Source organism: Bos indicus x Bos taurus, chromosome 4, assembly GCF_003369695.1.
Source record: "Bos indicus x Bos taurus breed Angus x Brahman F1 hybrid chromosome 4, Bos_hybrid_MaternalHap_v2.0, whole genome shotgun sequence".
Taxonomy (NCBI): domain Eukaryota; kingdom Metazoa; phylum Chordata; class Mammalia; order Artiodactyla; family Bovidae; genus Bos; species Bos indicus x Bos taurus.
In genome coordinates, this window is record NC_040079.1 from 52,577,800 (window position 1) to 52,598,451 (window position 20,652).

The 20,652-nt window shown below is 41.8% G+C and overlaps 1 protein-coding gene across 2 annotated transcripts in view; it reads right to left on the reverse strand.

The window, feature by feature from the left end:
• Positions 1–20,652, reverse strand: part of CPVL (carboxypeptidase, vitellogenic like) — a 127,747-nt gene that overhangs the window by 20,692 nt on the left and 86,403 nt on the right. For both annotated transcript variants that reach the window (XM_027539417.1, XM_027539418.1), the window contains one exon: positions 3,446–3,628. In XM_027539417.1, the coding sequence (XP_027395218.1) occupies positions 3,446–3,628 (183 nt within the window). The remainder of the gene's footprint in view (positions 1–3,445; positions 3,629–20,652) is intronic.

Consider the following 20,652-nt stretch of genomic DNA (forward strand, 5'->3'; position numbering starts at 1 on the left):
TGGCAGAGAGCGAGGTTTCTCTCTTGGCAGACACAGACACATGCTTCTGTTTTGTGTGTCAAATGCTAAAAAGCCGAGTCCACGGCTGACGGCCGTTTTTTTCATTATCAGACGCCTGACATTTGAACGGTATCCCTAATCCACAGAGTGCCTTTGTGAACATCGGAGCTCTTTTCCACCCTTCTTCCCCGCCCATCTCCACAAGCCACCCCCAATCCTACGTGGAGGCATTAGGGGAGAGGAGCGCAGCCAACGTTGTAAAATCACCCACATAAAATGCAGCTCCCTCGCCGTGCGGCAAAACACTTCTATCACAAACATATGTGGGCCTCGCTTCTTTTGTTACCCAGTTTTCGGCAGTCAGAGGAGTGCCATTTCATCTCTCAATGTGTTTTGCATTCACCAGCAGAGTCAGCGGGCTCAGTGTGATATTTGCCACAAGTTTCTGAGTGAAGGTCGACATCCCTCGTCCCACCTCTGTGGCTCACGCCGCCCTGCAGCCCCAGTCTCACCCCCCAAGCTGGGCATTCCATGCATGGTGCTGAGCAGGACACATGTGTGATGCCAGGCACCGGAGGCATTCATAATACTGGTCTGGGGGACATAAGATAACAGGCAGCCATCAGAGGCAGCCATCAGAAGATGTGGAGGACATGCTGGGTGTGCCTGGTGGGATTCTCATCATAAAGCAGTGCAGCAGATGGGGGCAAAGACATGCCCAGCATTGTGCCCTGGCCACTCGGCATGCGTGTTTGCCTTTAATAATCTGAATAGTAATATCCCAACTTTCCTCTAAGGGTTGATTTCCTCTAAGGGAAAAATCAAACATTTTCTCTGATCTTGATTTTTACTATTTATGATTTCCCTTTTGTTATATACATCCTTATAAGTGATACACAGTAATAATAATACTAGCAAAATTTCCTGAGTCAGGGGCTGCTTTAAGTTGCTTAGCTTATTAAGTCCCCTCAATAATCCTATGAGAATACTGTAGACTGAATTGCTTAAACCACAGAAATTTCTCACAGTTTTGGTGTCTGGGAAGTCCAAGATTAAGGTGCTAGTTGATTGGGTTTCTGGTAAGGGTTCTCTTCCCTGCTTGCAGATAGCTGCAAGCTAACTAAGATGCTGCCAGGGTTCCCTTGCTTCTGGAGACTCTAGGGGAGAATCTGTTTCTTTGTGTTTTCTAGTTTTCCAGAGGCTGCCTGCATTCCTTAGTTCATGGTCCTTCTTTCAAATACAGCAGTGCAGCACCTTCAAAACTCTGACTCACCTCTTCCCTCATTCACTTATCTGGATCTCTGTGATTACATTGGGCTGATCTCCCCATCTCTATGTCAGATGATTAGCAACCTTATTTCCATATGTAGCCCTAATTCCTTCTTTCCATATGATACAACACACTGACAGGTTCCAGAGATTAAGGGAAAGGTTTCTTTGTGCGTGTGTGTGCAACAAGCTGAGTGTGACATTCTCTGACCCTGTCTGCATCAAAGCAATGGTCGATTCAGGGGCCCAGAGGTGACGAGACCAAGCATAACGTGGTAGTTAAGAGACTGGAAACTTGAAAGGAGCTTTGGGAAGCAAATACTGGTGTTCGTGTTCTGCCAAAGGGTAGAGCCCCTGGTTAATACCACAAATGTCAATTTAGGGCCATGGAAATAGGCCAGCTAAAATACAGTTTTGCTGCTGCTAAGTTGCTTCAGTCATGTCCAGCTCTGTGCGAACGCAAGACGGCAGCCCAACAGGCTCCCCCTTCCCTGGGATTCTTCAGGCAAGAACACTGGAGTGGGTTGCCACCTCCTTCTCCAAGAACACTGGAGTGGGTTGCCATCTCCTTCTCACTGAAAGTGAAAAGTGAAAGTGAAGTCGTTCCGTCGTGTCTGACTCCCAGTGACCCCATGGACTGCAGCCTACCAGGCTCCTCTATCTATGGGATTTTCCAGGCAAGAGTACTGGAGTGGGTTGCCATTGCCATCTCCAAAAATACACTCAATTCCAGACTTAATAAAGGTCCTTGCCTGTATTCTAATTGCCTGACAGAAGCAAAGCAAAATCTCTTTGGAGGTAAATATTATCAGCCAAAAACTCAAACTCTCTCCATAACTTGACCTGTTTAATGTCTGACATTCAAACTTGTAGGCATATCAGGAAAAAGGACCAAATTGCCATAAAAAAGAGTATAAATAAATCGCATGAACATAAAGCTGAGCAAAAATACCACAAAGGAAAGAGTACAAACTGAATGTGTCCATTTATAAAAATTCAAAAACTTGCAAAAATAATCTAGGCCATAAGAAGTCAGGACAGTGGTTACCTTGGAGAGGAGGGGGTAATGACTGTGGGGCAACAGGCATTGGTTCTATCTTATTTCTTTATCTAGTTGACTGTCACATGGATATGTTCACTCTGTGAAATTTCATTTACCTGTTTTGTGACTTGTTAACTTTTCTATATTAAAACTCAATAAGATTTTTTAAAGTACCAAAGTAGAATCAATTTCACATTTCACTGATAAAATTATGTACAAAATTTTACCTGTGTACAAAGGCATCAGTTAAAATGCAATTTCAGGTGTTGAAATTGTTACTTTTTTCTTTTTAAAAAGTTTTTGAATTCAATTCAAAAAACTTAAAAATTTTTAGGGACAAACAGACAAGAAAAATTAAGTCCAGATTATTTTCTGCAACCGAAGAGCATCCACTTGTCCAATATTTTGGAATCTGACTTTAGAGTTAACTAGTTATGAAAGTATGTGTGTTAGTTACTCAGTTGCGCCCAACTCTTTGTGACCCAGTGGACTGTAGCCCACCAGAATCTTCTTGCAATGTGGGAGACCTGGGTTCGATCCCTGGGTTGGGAAGATCCCCTGGAGGAGGGCATGACAACCTACTCCAGTATTCTTGCCTGGAGAATCCCCATGATAAAGGAGACTGGGGGGCTACAGTCCATGGGGTCGCAAAGAGTGAGACATGACTGAGCGGCTAAGCACACAGATTTTATATTTTTCATTGTCACCTTATCTCTTAAACAATAGCTACACTTGTGTCTGTCAACTTTTGTCTTAACGTGGAATATTTGTATGTTAATATGAACTGAGATCATCCTTCTCTGTGGAAAGGAGGGACATGTATTTTGGCTGTTGTATGTCTTTGCTTAAGGTTGACCATGCCTTAATGGGTTTTCGGGCTTTAGCTTCTTCTTTTATTTTTTTCCTGTAAGTCTAATTCCTCTCGTATATACCCTCTGTTTTATTGCTTGGTTTTTTTGGCCACGCCAAGCTGTGTGTAGGACCTTAGTTCCTCAAACAAGGATCAAACCTGTGCCCCCTGTAGTGGAAGCATAGAGTACTTAACCACTGGATCACCAGGGAAGTCTCTCGGGCTTCAGTTTCAATCCCACCATCCTATTTCCACAGTCTGCATGCCCAGAAGCATTTTCATACCTGACAGAAATTACCCACTTGCCGTACATAACCAGCCACTTCAGGATCAGATTTAAGAATCTTCCAAACTTTTTTTCCTGCCTTCTTGTATTTCTGGGATCCTTTCCAGTCCATGGCCATCAAGGAGCGCTCTGTTAGGGAAGCTGCCACAATGACGTCCAGCTGGCCATTGTAGATTAGAACCTGAAACAAAATTGAGCCATGGGCAAATGTAGGATTCAGCAGGGGAAGCCAGTTGTGTGTCTAGGTACTGAGAGAGGGGATGAGACACAAAGGGGATGTAAGCTTCTCTGATGTTAGAGAGGCCAGAGACGTCAGCTCAGAGAGGCCAGCCCAGGAACTCAGTAGGATCATTTTTTTCCAGTTGGTTACAAATACCAACAACCTGAAATAAACTCAACCTTGTCTCAACCATTGCATTCTTCCAAAAGTTTGATTCTTCATAGGAATCTTCATGTACACCTCTATGTATACCTCTACAAACGCAAAAGCATTTGTGCTGTATTACCCGGCGCTGTAGGTTTTACTTATGGCTATGTGAAGGAAGAAGACTGTGGTTACATTCCAGTGGAACTAAGGAATACCATATTTTCTAGGACTTTCATGAAGCCTGCATTTCATTATCTTCACTTTCAGGCCCTGCAGCAGCTGGCAAGCTGGGAATTCCATCAGCTGATGCTAATCCATATTACTTTCCCCTCCTACATTTCAGTGGCAACTATAATTTTCTGAGGCAGACAGATAGACACAGGTGCCTCAAGTTTCTTATTTGTTGGAGGCAGCAATGTCTGCCATGTCCTTCCAAAGGCCTCCATTCTTAAACATGATAGCCATTTGTCAACAATGAGGAATGTCCTTCAAAATGCCTAGAATACATTTTTAAGCCAAGTTGATGGGTACTGTAGGAGAAACTCTGAGGCAACTCTTTTCTTCCCAAACAACGTTTTAGTTGCTTGAACAAGAATTCAGATAATACCCAGTGCTGCTGAAGCTGTGAAGCTACTACTCTTCAGCAAAGCAATGGTCACTATTTAATGCAAAGACTTTAAAATGTTGAGACTCTTTGTCCCAGTTAATCCCAGTTTGTGGAATAAGTTCTATGAAACTAAACCCAAAGAAATAAAAAAAATTAACTATATTCATTGAATTTTAAAGACAAATTTGAACACAGTCTAAAAGTTCCATATTAGTGAGTAGTTAAATAACCATGGTACAGATATTCTATGGGATATTGCAAAGCCACTTCAACTGTCTGACTAAACCATGAAGCAGTGTGGAAAATACTTATAATATTAAGTATGAAATCTGAATGCTGGGCTTCCCTGGTGGCTCAGTGGTAAAGAATCCACCTGCCAGTGCAGGAGACAGGGGTTCAATCCCTGACCCAGGAAGATCCGGCATGCTGTGGAGCAACTGAGCCCATCGGCTACAACTACTGAGCCTGTGCTCTAGAGCCCAGGAGCCACAACTACTGAGCCCATGCGCCACAGCTACAGAAGCTATCAGGCCCCAGAGCCCTTGTTCCGAAACAAGAGAAGCCATCACAGAGAGAAATCTGAGCACTGCAACTAGAAATAGCCCCTACTTTCTACAACTAGAGAAAAGCCCAAGCAGCAATAAAGACCCAGCACAGCAAAATAAATACTAAAATAAATACATAAATAATTTTAAAAGTTAAATGAAAAAAGAAAGCTGAATGCCAAACATATATCACAATTATTATATATGTATATGATTGATATATTTATATACAAATATGGAATGAAACTTTTAAAAAAGGAACAGAGTTGATTAATTTCACCAGTGGAGATGTGAATAATTTCCCCTTTTGTTTTCTATTCCTTTTAGGCTATTTTTTTGCAATCATTGATTCTCATGACGTATTGTCACTCCACCACCAACAAAGAGATTGTCTTCAACTCCATGCCACCTTTCATCTATGTGCAAGCTCTGGTTTAACTCCAGTGAAGACCTCTGGTCACCAACAAAGAGATTGTCTTCAACTCCATGCCACCTTTCATCTATGTGCAAGCTCTGGTTTAACTCCAGTGAAGACCTCTGGTCGAATCCTCAAATTGGATATAAAATGTTACACTGCATATGTTTCCATCTGTGCTCTCCTGGTACAGGCGTCTTAAAAGGCTTACACATAATTAGAAAGCCCAGGACTTTTACACACTCCAAATCCTCAAGCAGCAGTGGGCCAGGATTCAGCCTGAGATGAAAGGGCCCTGGGCCTCCCCTATAAGAACACAGGGCTTTCATGTTATTCAGTCACCATCACCACCTCCACTCTCCTATGAAGAACCCCTCCCCTCCAAAAAAATCCTCATGGATTTAAAGCCTCTTTAAAAAATTCAACTATAGCAATAAAAATTTGCATTGTTTATACAAAGAAATTGCCTCAAAGACCTTGAGTACTTCTGGCCCATGCAAAACTCCTACAGCTGTCTTACCAACAATATGGAAACAATTACACATGATCTGTACCAGCAAACAAAGCTTAAATACTTCACCATTCTAGGAAGGGCTGATTATAGCTGATTAATGAATACAATCTTTATAAAGTAATTCTTCTGCTAGAAATCAATGAAAAGATGCTGATTGGCACACATACAAATGTACCTAGCCATTTTTTCCTCTTTGTCACCACTCTGTGAAGCCTGCACCTTTCTGAGTGTCACTTGCAACCTTACTTTATCAGGGTATTTACTGAAATAGATTTGAATCTTCAGTTTTGAGGGATGATAGCAAAATCCACAGGCTACAGCAAAAACAGAGTGATACGCATACATTTGTTGAACTGAATGGAAATAAAGCCCATCCCTGAGCCATTTCTCTTGTTTCTCCAGACTCATCTTAAACAAGAGTACAAACTCTCCAGAGTAAGGCAGTAAAGGGCCGGACTGCATAATTTTGTGCATGTGATGTGCAGAAGCCTACTTTGTGGGGCAAATGGAAATTCTTCCTTTGCAAAAAAGCAAGGAAAACATTTTTAACTTCTACAGGGCGCATAAGCCAAATATAACAACAACAACAAAAAGAAATCAGACGAGTAACGATCAAGCGAAGTGATTTCAGAGCTGACATTTAAGGCTGCCTTAAATATAAGAATTTCAGAGCTGCCATTTTAATCTAAATGTCATATTTACTCTCTTCAGCCCCCACAGGAATATCCCAGTTGGGTGCCTCCAGGGCTGGGTGAGTGGGCGAGATATCCCCAGATCCGGTGACAGTGAGCTGAGAAGCCAGGTGGGTATAGCACGGGGTGGGTGGTCCTGAAGTCAGAGGGCACGTGTTGGCCACCCACATCCTGAGTCAGAGAAGTGCTAGGACAAAGCTTAAGCCCCAGCGGGCTGGCCACTGATGAAGGATGTGCACACACGCCCACTTCTTCCTGGTGGGTGATCTGCTGTCCTAGTTTGCCCAGGATGGAGGAGTTTCCCAGGATGCAGGGTTTGCAGGCTAAAACTGGGACAGTCTGGGGCAAACCTTCCCCTGAGGCTTGCTGGTATTTTAAGCAACAGGGTCTAAAGATTGAGAGGAGGAGACAGAAATGAATGCAGCTTTTCGCTACACTTCCCTTGTCAGGAGTGACTCTTAACAAAACAGGGGGCAGGGAAAGCGCTGGTGGAGTAGGTTTCCAGGGACATAGCAGGCAGCACCCCTGAATAGCCAGTGTCCTTACTTTCCTTTCTGGTCAGCTGTGAGGCCCCAGTGAAGGAGCAGAACCATTCCTTTTAGAGAATTTTCTTATCTTTTACTACATGTCTTACTGGTTAGTTTGTTGAAATTGATGGTGATGCAAAGACATGAAAAAATACTTCTTATTAAAAACCAATGAAAATCTATGATACCACTGTTGCTGCTGCTGCTGCTGCTAGGTCGCTTCAGTCGTGTCCGACTCTGTGCGACCCCATAGACAGCAGCCCACCAGGCTCCGCCGTCCCTGGGATTCTCCAGGCAAGAACACTGTTGCTGCTCTATAATTGTGTGTGTGTTCTTAGTCGCTCAGTCATGTCCGACTCTTTGCAACCCCATGGACTGTAGCCCACCAGGCTCCTTTGTCCATGGGATTCTCCAGGCAAGAATACTAGAGTAGGTTGTCATGCCCTCCTCCAGGGGCTCTTTCCAACCCAGGGATCGAACCGAGGTCTCCCACATTGCAGGCAGATTCTTTACTATCTGAGCCACCAGGGAAGCCCATAATTACTCTATACAGAAGCTCTATAATTACTACATTTTAAAAAGATGCTTCGAACTTGGGAAAAGAATACAAAAGAAAACAAAACAGCAGTTAAGGTACTCAAAGTATGAGTGATTTAACTTGACTCTTTTCTAGGTTTGGAGGGTATATGTGGTTAGGATGCTTCCATAATGAAAAAATTAAAAAACAAAAAACAATAACACTAAGAGTTTGGGAACCTTGTTTGGCAAAAGATATGTTTTATTGAGGAGTAACTTCTGCTGACTCAAGTGTTACCAGATATCAGTTTATTTTTTTTCATGACAACTAGGTAAACAGCATAACTTTAGTTCAATCATGAAGTGAAAGTGAAAGTGTTCTTTGCTCAGTCGTGTCCGACTCTTTGTGACCGCACGGATTGTAGCCCACCAGGCTCCACTGTCCATGGGATTCTCCAGGCTAGAATACTCGAGTGGCTTGCCATTCCCTTCTCCAGGGGATCTTCCCACCCCAGGAATTGAACCTGGGTCTCCTGCATTGCAGGCAGATTCTTTATCATCTGAGCCACCAATCAAGAGATGATCTTAAAAACTCTTTCCAGAATTCAAGCATGTACAAGAGATGGCACTAGATGATTTGGATTACAATCATCTCTGTTTTTTACTAGGAATAGGTGATACAATCATTTTCATTATGTTCTTTACTTTTCAAAGTGTTTCCACATGTATAATGGCTTTATTTTCATCTAGCTTCACAGGGTGGAGATGAGAAGTATTATAAGGCCCACCTCTACTTTACCATAAATTGGAGGTCCCACTTTACTGGGACACAGTGAGGTGCCAGAAAGCATGCTAGATCCCAGTCTCCCAAATTTCTTTCTAGAACACTGTAAGACAGGAACTAAATTCCCACAAACCGACAAGCATCTACTGACTCCCCACAGCTCCGTGTCTAGTGCTACTCAAGGTGTAGGAAACAGTCACTGGGGAAGGAGACACAGTTCACGAGTCCAGTTTAGAAACAATCTCAAGTCTGTTTGTCCAACATCTCTCTGTAACTTTGGCTCTATGAACCAGGATGTGTGCAACGACATTACTCAGCTGCCGACTGACCCTTTACTTCTGTTGCAGGGAGTGGCCGTGATTAAGCAGCTACGGAAGAGCCTCAGCTTGTGGAGAATGGAGCCCTCCTAGCCGCTGGTGCACCCACAGCTCTTGCATAGTGCCCATACCCCGTAAGACGTATCAACACTTCCAGGGTGTAGTTGACTGCACTCTTTAACGGATTCTGCAGCGCTGTATAGTGACTGTCGGCCATCTTGGCTTGCTTAGGTCCACTCGCCTGTCTCCTGGTAACTGTACTGCCATTCCCTCAAGGGAGACTCGTGAAGGCTGTCCATCAGTGTCCTCCCTCCTCCACGCAAGGGATGAGCATGTGACCTAAGCCAGGACCCTCAAATGCTCTTTCCCTAGACTTTGGATTGTGAGTAGTGACACAAGGGTCCCTGATGAGTCTGTCCATTAATTTTGCTACCTTGAGTCCCAGAATTTTTCCCGGCCCCTATCTTTTCTCATGCCAGTTCTTCGGTTTGTCCATGAATTCGGTGACATATCCTGTCTACCGATCAGTTCCTTTCGTGCTTCAAGTAACCAGAGCTGCTGCTGTTGCTAAAAGCATGAAATCCAAACTCACATATCACTGGACCTGTGCCTCACATGCCACAGCATGAAGTGACTGGCGCATGGCTCACCCTCCATGAGTTGCGGTTCCCTTTTCTGGACATACAGATGTCAGACCTACATCTTACTGCAGTGAGAATTAATGAGAAAATGTGAACAGGGCTCTAAGCACAGCACAGGACACAAATTGGGGGAGTCAGGTAAATAGAGTCCTCCTCCTTTCCAACTAGGTTGATAATGTGATAATGACTGGGAAGACTGACTCAAAAAAACACTTCTTCTAAAACAAACCTTCAGATTATTCAGATGGTCTTTCTGTGTCTAATACTTGGTTGCCAATTTCACTCTTTCTGACAAAGGCCGACAGTAGGAGGGAACCCAGGCAGGGTAAATCTGAACTCTACGAACTCAAATGCATGAAATAACATGCCTTTCAAGACTAATTTTACACACATTGGGCATGGTGTCTCAGCAGTCTTTTCTTGATAGTCAGAGCCATAAGTCTATAAATTACCCTTTGAAAGGAATCTTTAATTTTATAGCATGGGATTCAAGATCCCAAGGAATTTCCCCATACTTGAAAAGCTAGAAAAGTATGGTTAAGATTATAGCTTTTAATGGGACATTTTGGAATAATATTAATAGAATGCTCTCATTCTTCTTACCATGCTGCAGGAACTGTGTTAAGCATTTTACATCCGTGATTTCACAATATCCCTCAAAGGCAGGTCTTATTTATCCATTTTAGGAACAAAGGGACAGAGGTGTAGGGAAGTGAGCCAACTGGTGACATGGATCAAGTTCAGATCTGCCTGAATGCAAACTGTGTGCTCCTAAGCCCTCTTCCACCCTGCCCTAGTCACTACCACCACCCCTGCTCAGAGGACACAGAACACGTAGTCTGTTCTTTATTTGTAATTACACATGCAAGGAGCACACTTACATGTAAGCGTGACTCTTTGGAATGAAGGATACATGTTTAGAATAAGAGCACAGGCCCTGTGGCTGGGTATGAACTGAGCTCTGTCACTTACTTGCAAGATTATCTTGATATTAAGTTACTTAGCCTGTCTAGAGCTCAGTTTCCTCATTTGTAAAATGGATAGAAGAGAAACATCTATGAGGGAAGGTCATTGGGAGAATTACATAACACAATGCATGTAAAGCTGTCCATATCCTAGGCAGATAGTAAGTGTTCAGTTAATACTGGCTATTATTATCATCATCACATTAGAATAATTCAACATAGCTATTCAAATAACTTCATTATTTCCAAGTGAGATGTTGCCTGTGAATTAAAATTGTGATTTAGGATGTAAGTAAGAGTTAGAATAACTCCTAGGATGTGGGAGTTCTAACATAACTGCACGAAATCATCAATTTGATGAAACAAACATTAGGGGCTTATAAAAGTTATTATGACACCTGCAGAAAGGAGCCTTGAGCTCCAGACCTGGCTCAGCTTCCCAAAGCCTGGGCTACTGAGTGACCCTGGAGATGTCATCTATCCATTCTGAGCCTTAGTTTTTGTATTCTGTGAAATGGAATATCCTAGTTCTTGGGAGGACCAAATGGGATACAAGATGTAAAAATATCCTGTAACCTGAAAAGCAAGGTTTCATTCATGTTTTTGTTAATTTATATCAAGAATACTCTGAAAAATAAACTTCCATAGTGGAGTGCAGAAGTTTTAAATTGGCTGCCAGGGGCCTGTATTTAGCTTGCAGACATATCCATCCAGTCCACAGGGTGTTGTTGTTGTTTTTGCAATTAAATGCTGGCATTTAAATACTGGGAGACCGGACCACACTGGCCCATATTTCCACCTGGCTACTAGGGGCAAAGGTTGGGCAGTAGTTGTCCCCCTAAGACACAGTCCTCCCCCTTCCTGAGTGTCTCCCTCCACCCCCAACAGAGGTGCAAGAGCAGCTGTCATTTATTCAATGCTTATGCTACTGTTGTTCTTAGAAGAGAAAAAAATATTCCTCTGTATCCATGTCTCTGTCATAGATAGAAAAGAAAGATCAGTATGTCACAGTCCAACACTACTCATTTATTTTATTTCCTTCCTGGATCCATAGGCAGCTAAGTTTCACTTCCATCTGAAATGGAAGGGAAGTGGGCTTTGGTCTGAGTTAGAGAAAGGAGTGTGTGCTCACTTATACATGGCAAGTATTTGCTTAATCTGCTCCCATGAAATTTCTATTTAGTCTGGTGGCTCAACTGGGAAAGAATCTGCCTGCAGTGTGAGAGACCTGGTTTCGATCCCTGGGTTGAGAAGATCCCCTGGAGAAGGGAACGGCTACCCACTCCAGTATTCTCGCCTGGAATTCCATGGACTGTGTAGTCCAAAGGATCGCAAAGAATCAGACACGACTGAGCGCTTGACTTTGACTTTCACGGAGAGCCAAAGGATTGGGCACCAAGAGAATAGACATGAAAAGATGTGCCTCCTGTCCTCCTAATAACCCTAGATTTTAAAAAACTTTTCAAAAGAGTGAATAATCAGAGGAAGAAAAGCAGGTTACTCTTTCATTCTCTAAGTTTTCCTTAAAAAGAGGAGTTAAAAAAGTCAGTTTCACTTTAATCTTTCTCAAATCTACTCATTTTAATATTCCAAAGCATAAACTTTTCAGGTTCTGCACGTACATAAGTCAGTAGTTTCTTCGTAATTTAACTTCTCTCAGCAAGAAAACCTCCCTCTAGAAAAAATCCAGTGAACACAATCAGATGATGATTAATCCTTATTTTACTTAGTAAATGCTTATGAAGGATAAATATTTTCCAGGCAGACATAAAACAACCAACTGTGTCAACTATAGATATCTACAGACCGGTTTACTTGCTGACTCATCTAAGAAGAACTCACAGCCTCTAAACTCAGATTTTGACTTTAAGTTAAGTTGGTGGGAGGAGCACATGACACTCAAAGGAGAAAAAAGATACCTGTGCTTTTAATGGTTCCTATGCAACCAAACTTGGAGGAGGCAATGGCAACCCACTCCAGGACTCTTGCCTGGAGAATCCCTTGGACAGAGGAGCCTGGAGGGCTACAGTCCATGGGGTTGCACAGAGTCGGACATGACTGAAGCAACTTAGCATGCGTATAACCGAACACTTGAAAGAAGGGGTTTGGGGCAGAAATGTATATAAATGTGCATTTTGTTATATTTTCACTGTCACCCATATTAAAGCTTCAGATTGAAAATAAATCACACAAGGGCCACTTTCTGATCTAAACTTTAACCGTTTTTAAAAATCCAAACCGAAACACATGTATTGATGACAAACCATACAAAGCATTTCCTTTATTTCCCCAGTTACTCCTCTACTTATTAGGAAAATTACAGAAATGCCACAGGAGGAGGCTTCAGTCTCTTGGTACAACAGGAAAGCAAACCGAGCTTTTGCGAGAAGGCTGGATTTTTGTTGTTACATTTTTAGACGAAAGATTTATGCTTATATTTTGGCCCATTTACAATCCACCATAATACTTTGCAGACAAAGTTATGCTCTTTTCCCAATGATCCAGTGACCTTAATCTCTAACATTTTGTGGTTTCCTGTTTGGGGAAATGATTGAACAGCAGCCTAAGCTATTCCAAACTGCACAGCATTCCCAGTTGGCTGCTATCTGTCTTAGTTTTGAATGTTCTCCTGTTCACTAATAAAAAAAAAAGATTTTTTTAAAAAATAAACTTTCCTTACAGATGCTAAATCAATGAAACTCCTACAAAGCAGCCCTCCACACTTCCTCTTCTGGCTGCTTTACTTATCATTCTTCTATTACAAACCCCAACATACCGGGGAGTTCTTTCTGCCTGGAGCAATTAGCATGACCCACCTACAGTAACTTTCTCCTGAATAGCTGAGAATTAATTTCACTAATATCCAACTCAACCCAGGGCAATTCCCAAAGGTTTCTCAAAAGCTCAGCTGCAAAAGAAAAACAATCTCAGCTATGGAGTATAATGTTTAGCAATGTTCACCACTGGAGGCCGACTTGTCATCCTTCCAGGGACAACGCCTGGGCCCCAGTCGCCCATTGTTTTCACTCTGGGGCCTCTGAGATCCTGGTGACTTCGCGGAGATATAGTGCTGCAATACTCTGGAAGCCAGAGTCCCCAGAGCCCGCCTGGAGGAGACTTGACAGAAAAATAATGCAACCATTGAATGAAACAGCAGTCATTTATGCAACCAAGTCGTTCTTCAAATGAGACAAATTTGGCTTCCAGGTTTAAGGAAGACAAAGAAAGAAAGAGAAAAAACGAGTTTGGAAAAAACACTCTTAGAGTGTTCCTGCCGTTCTCCTACCAGTTGGTTCTGCCAAGATGAGTGAAGAATGAAAGTGGGGCAGGGAGCTTGAGTGAGTGTCCCGCGATAACACAAATAAAATGTCTTTCTGTCAAAGAAAGTTATTTCTGCTTTCTTCAACTTTTGATGTTGTTTAGTTGCTAAGTTGTGTCAGACTTTGTGACCCCATGGACTGCAGCCCATCAGGCTTCTCAGTCCTTCACTATCTCCCGAAGTTTGCTCAAACTCATGTTCATTGAGTCAGTGATGCCATCCAACAATCTCATCCTCTGTCACCCCCTTCTCCTCCTGCCCTCAATCTTGCCCAGCATCAGGGTCTTTTCTAGTGAGTTGGCTCTTTGCATTAGGTGGCCAAAGTATTGGAGTTTCAGCTTCAGCATCAGTTCCTTAGATGAATATTCAGGGTTGATTTCCTTTAGGATTGACAGGTTTGATCTCCTTGCAGTCCAGGGGATTCTCAGCAGTCTTCTCCAGCACCACAATTCAAAAGCATCATTTCTCTGGCGCTCAGCCTTCTTTATGGTCCAATTCTCACATCCGTAGATGACTACTGGAAAAACCAGTAGTTTTGACTATATGGACTTTTGTTGGCAAAGTGACGTCTCTGCTTTTTAACATGCTTTCTAGGTTGTCACAGCTTGCCTTCCAAGGAGCAAGTATCTTTTAATTTCATGTAACTTAACTTGAAATGAAATTAACTTGCAACTTCACTCTAAATACTTTAGTTGCTTTTAGAATGGAACAATAAGTAAAGCCAACTTGAAAATAATCCACTAAGCCATTACTCCAATCCAGGGATCTGAGAAAAATGTTTAACTACCCAGAACGTCACACTTACAATGACCTTTAATAATGTCCAGAATATTTTTGTCTCATTTGAAGAGTCCTGGGGGCCCACTCCAGGGAGCCTTTTGCTCAGCTTGTTTCAGGGTCTGTTCTCATACCCCTTTCTGATCCACTCACCTCTGACATCACCTCTCACCTATTGTTATTGGTTGTGTTATGCTCAGTCATGTCCAATTCTGCGTGACCCCTTGGACTGTAGCCCACCAGGCTCCTCTGTCCATGGAATTTTCCAGGCAAGAACACTGGAGTGAGTTGCCATTTCCTCTTCCAGGGGATCTTCCTGACCCAGGGATTGAATCTGTGTCTCCGGCATTGGCAGGCGGAAGCACTTTTAGTTCCAGCAGAAATAGACGGGAGCTGCAGGAAAACCTCTTGCCATCAGTCCCCGTGCCAGCTCCCTGTTCCCTGACGTTATCATTATCACTCAATGTGGACTGCTGAGATGCTGAAGAAACAGATGTGAATATGCAGAGTGAACAGAGCACAAGGTGAGGAAAATCAAGACAAAGGCAGTCAAGGGCTCCTGCTCAGAGCGATTTTTTGAAAGCTTGGTTGAAGGTCCTTCTGGCTTTCATTCAGTCATGTCGTTCCGCACAGGAATGCTGTGCTGAAGCACTGTTTACCTGACAACATTAGAAGCTGCTCACACTCATAATAAGCAAGGAGATGGCATAGGCTGCCCCATGACAAGGGCATGGTTAGATCACTTCTACAATGCAGGGCAGGCAAATTCAGTGGTGAAAAGCCTGTGGGAAAAGCCCTAGAGGTTGCGATTGCAGCTTCCTCAGGTGGTGGGAAGTATGCAAATGCTGCTTTCCCTACTGGACCAAAAGGCCAAGGCCAACAGCCACTGGATTAAGTTACTCACATTTACAGGGAAGGAGAGGAAACAGCGGTCAGAATACTGCACCTGGAGTCAGATTTTGTGGCAAATGGACTTAAATGATGATGACTATGATTAGAAAAACCAAAACCCAAATCCAAATCCTGGCTTTGCACTCTGGCTCTATCACATCTAATGTGACTATCACAGAGATAAATAAGTGCCCTAGTGCCAATCCATCTACTAAACATAAATAATGCTTAGTTTTAAATTTCCTTTAAAAAATATTAATGTACACTTTTCCCTCCCATGACCCAGGGAATGGTGGTGGGCACACACTGCTTTGAAGACAACTGGTGTCCAGTGGTCCAATCGGTTGGAATGTGTTACCATCACTAAGCATCTTCTGTTTTACCAAGACACAAGGAGTAAAGACTGAGAAGCTACTGCAGCACAGTGACTTCTACTGCACAAGAAGGAGTCCTCACTGTATCCAGAAAGCAATACTCCTCTCACTCTTTCCATATTCATCTTTTCAAAGTAAAGTCAACTGATGTAATTGCTTGTGTTTCATAACAACTGAATTTCACAGCATCTGGATTCAAATGTGCATTTCTAAGCTTGCTGATTTTTAGGTCCTTGGAATCTACATAACCAATGGTATCAGCATTTAATATCTTTCTTCTCTTACCACCCTCACTCTGCTGTATTTAGATGGCTCAAGATTAAATTCCACTTTAATGTTGCCATAAATCACAAATGTACCTTCTAATGTTTTCAGCATGAGGTACCTTTGAATGCAACAAAATAAAACCTTGGCAAAATTATGAGTGTATTAAAAAGCAGAGACATCACTTTGCCGACAAAGATCCATATAGTCAAAGCGATGGGTTTTCCAGTAGTCAAGTACAGATATGACCATAAAGAAGCTGGACCATAAAGAAGGCTGAGCACTGAAGAACTGATGCCTTTGAATTATGGTGCTGGAGAAGACTCTTGAGATTCCCTTGGACTGCAGAGAGATCAAACCAGTCAATCCTAAAAGAAATCATCCAGGAATATTCATTGGAGGGACTGATGCTAAAGCTCCAATATTCTGGCCACCTGATACAAAGAGCTGATTCGTTGGAAAATACCCTGATGCTGGGAAAGATTGAGGGCAGGAGGCGAAGGGGGTGACAGAGGATGAGGTGGTTGGATGGCATCACTGACTCAATGGACATGAGTGTGAGCAAACTCTGGGAGATGGTGAAGGACAGGGAAACTTGGCATGCTACAGTCCATGGGGTTGCAAAGAGTCAGACCCGACTGAGTGAATGAACAACAACAAAATGATGACATGCTCACCAAGCAAATCAACTTAAAATATGCCAATTCACATAGTAGAATTATCAAATGTCTTAAAAAAATAAGTAAGAGTAAATAAAAATATATGCTGGTTGTTATTTGCATATTTCATCCCAACATTAATTTAAAGGACAAACAATTAAAGGTGTTTGGCACTAGCATGGCAATTTGGGATGAAATCAAAGTCTGTTTAATAATTTATGGGTAATAAAAGAAAAAATAATGTATGGGTGTTCTTTTCCCCTTTATTCACTGAAATGCTTAAAAATCAAAGAGGCCTAGAAAAAGCATGCCTCATTAAATAAAAAAAGTTAATGCTACTCTTGACTTGAATTATAACTAAAATAGGTGAAAGTAATTTGTGAGGAGCTCTGCAGTAAAACTGATTTTCAAATGCACACTTTATATTTGCCTGCCAAGTGATCATTCCTTATCAATAGTACGATTACATAAGGCAAGTGTCTCAGGATTAGCTTCCCTCTCCTCTGCTATGCTTCTCTAAGAATTATTCCCTCCTCACAGAAGTCTTTCACAGAATGGTACTGGCATTCTCCTTAAGGTTTTCAAAGGGTTTGGAAGAAAAGTGATCACATGAGATGTCATCATAGTGTAACAAAAGCTCAGAATCCAATTTAGCTGCTGAAGAATCAGGCCCGTTTAAGTGTTAAAATTTTATTGGTATGCTAGACATTTATCAAATCTAGTTTCCTGGCAATATTACCATAGACATTTTGCCATCAGAAAATGTTATTAAGGAAAATGCCACAAGCAATTAGAATGACTGCTAAAATGAGTTAGATTACTAGAAATATTTACCTTTCAAAGTCCTGAGTCACATCCATTAGCCAGGAATTGCCCATTTCTAAACGAAGATCTTTTGATAGGCTAGGATAAGTAAATAAAACTCTAACGACCTGGGTGTTAAGATTTCAGTCTGGTGGTAAAGCTGAGAAACTCTAAGATTCTGAATTCTGAAGATGCAATTAGTTGAAACTTAATGAGCTGCAGAATGATAAGTGACAGGGAAATGTAACTTTATATTTACAATTTCCTGACTAGATGAACTTTTAAACACAGCAAACTAAGCCCTACCCAAGGGCAATTTAACCTTTAAAAGCAAAAGCATATGGAGGTATTGGCCTTTGGAGATGGTCCTTCTTAAAACTGCAGTGACCTTGCAGACAATTCAGCAACAACCGCAACCTCAATCCAAGGGCAATGTTTTGCTGTGGATACAAATGGCCTCTATGTATATAGCTGTAGCTCCAGTTTTTTTGAAATAATAGTTTCATACAGGAAATATACCACACACACTCATACACAATCACATTCTCCCTTTCTCTCTCATGTACTCTTTAGTCTTTGAAAAGAGTATATTTTTACACAGGCAAGAACTGTAGCCAAACAGAAAAAGGAGGTTGAAAACATATTCAGAATCTTTAGCAAGAATCTTCATAAGAAAAATGTGTAACCTCTTTATCAGAAAGTACTAAGGAGAACCAGGGGACTTCTACAAAGAGCAAGGGAGTTAAAGCCAATAGCTTTTACAGGATATGGGCTATATTTCCTAGACTTTGGAGATGCCCTAATCTATCTATCTCACCCGACTCCAGTACTCTTGCCTGGAAAATCCCATGGACGGAGGAGCCTTGTAGATGGCAGTCCATGGGGTAGCACAGAGTCAGACACGACTGAGCGACTTCACTTTTACTTTTCACTTTCATGCATTGGAGAAGGAAATGGCAACCCACTCCAGTGTTCTTGCCTGGAGAATCCCAGGGATGGGGGAGCCTGGTGGGCTGCCGTCTATGGGGTCACACAGAGTCAGACATGACTGAAGTGACTTAGCAGCAGCAGCAATCTATCTATCTATCCACCTAGTTATTCATTTCCCCATTGCATTTTATTACTTTGAAAATCAGGATACAACTTACTTACAATCAGTGTATAAATGAGAATTACTCCTAAAGCATAAGGAATTTGGGGGGAATGTGACAAAAATGTTCTAAAATTAAATAGTGATGATGGCTGCAAAAATTTGTGAATATTTAAAAAACCATAAATTTGAATTCTGTAGTATGTGAAATATATTTTCAATAAAGTTGTTAAAGAAATAGTATAAAGAAGTCCTGCAGATTCTTTATGTAGCCTTCAAAATATTAACATTTTAAATAACCATCATATAATCATCAAAACTAGAAAATTAACATTGACATAATACTATTTTCTTGCTACAAATTTTATTTTAAAAATTTTCAGTTGTTCCTTAATATACTTTTTCTGGTCCTGGATGCAATAAAAAGCACATGTTATATATATATAGTTGTAAAGTCTCCTAAATCCCTCAGTCTTTGTGTGTGTATGTGTGTGTGTGTTTCTTTCATAACCTTTTGACAAGCATTAGCCAGTTACTTTGTGGCTAAATTTGTCCCCTGATTTGAGTTTGTCTGCTGTTGTCTCATGATCAAATTCACGCTGTGCATTCTTTTTTAAAATTTTTATTTATCTATTTATGGTTGTGGTGGGTCTTTGTTGCTGTGAGCAGCTTTTCTCTAGTTGCGGTGAGAGGAGGCTACTCTCTAATCGCGGTGCTCGGGCTTCTCATCCGGGTGGCTTCTCTTGTGGAGCATATGCGTTAGGCACAAGGGCTTCAGTGGTTGTAGCAGGGGAGCTTAGTAGTTGTAGCCACCAGGGTTTATCATGCAGCCTCAGTAGTTGTGGTACACAGGCTTGCTTTCTGCAGGGCATGTGGAATCTTCCCTGACCTGGAATCGAACCCATGTCTCCTGCATTGACAGGTGGATTCTTAACCACTGGACCACCAGGGAAGTCCCCTGCTATACACTTTTGGCAACACACATTAGCATTGTTGTGTCCTCAGTATAATACATCAGGAGACACATAATGTAGATTTGTCCCATCACCAGGAATTCCCAGGTGGCTCAGTAGTAAAGAATCTGCCTGCCAATGTGGAAGACTTGAGTTCGATCCCTGGGTCAAGAAGATACCCTGGAGTATGAAATGGCAACCCACTCCAATATTCTTGCCTGAAAAATCCCATGGGCAGAGAAGCCTGGTGGGCTACAGTCCATGGGGTTGCAAAGAGCTGGACACAACTGAGCAACAGCACATATACATTCATGTGCCAGGTTTCTCCACTATAAAGTGACTATTTTCCTCATAGTGGTTTTGATTTGCATTTCTCTGATAATGAGTGATGTTGAGCATCTTTTCATGTGTTTGTTAGCCATCTGTATGTCTTCTTTGGAGAAATGTCTATTTAGTTCTTTGGCCCATTTTTTGATTGGGTCATTTATTTTTCTGGAATTGAGCTGTAGGAGTTGCTTGTATATTTTTGAGATTAGTTGTTTGTCAGTTGCTTCATTTGCTATTATTTTCTCCCATTCTGAAGGCTGTCTTTTCACCTTGCTTATAATTTCCTTTGTTGTGCAGAAGCTTTTAAGTTTAATTAGGTCCCATTTGTTTATTTTTGCTTTTATTTCCAATATTCTGGGAGGTGGATCATAGAGGATCCTGCTGTGATGTATGTCAGAGAGTGTTTTGCCTATGTTCTCCTCTAGGAGTTTTATAGTTTCTGGTCTTACGTTTAGATCTTTAATCCATTTTGAGTTTATTTTTGTGTATGGTGTTAGAAAGTGTTGAAAGAGACACGTGTACCCCAATGTTCATCGCAGCAGTGTTTATAATAGCCAGGACATGGAAGCAACCTAGATGTCCATCAGCAGATGAATGGATAAGAAAGCTGTGGTACATATACACAATGGAGTATTCCTCAGCCATTAAAAAGAATACATTTGAATCAGTTCTAATGAGGTGGATGAAACTGGAGCCTATTATACAGAATGAAGTAAGCCAGAAAGAAAAACACCAATACAGTATACTAACGCACATATATGGAATTTAGAAAGATGGTAACAATAACCCTGTATACGAGACAGCAAAAGAGACACTGATGTATAGAACAGTCTTTTGGACTCTGTGGGAGAGGGAGA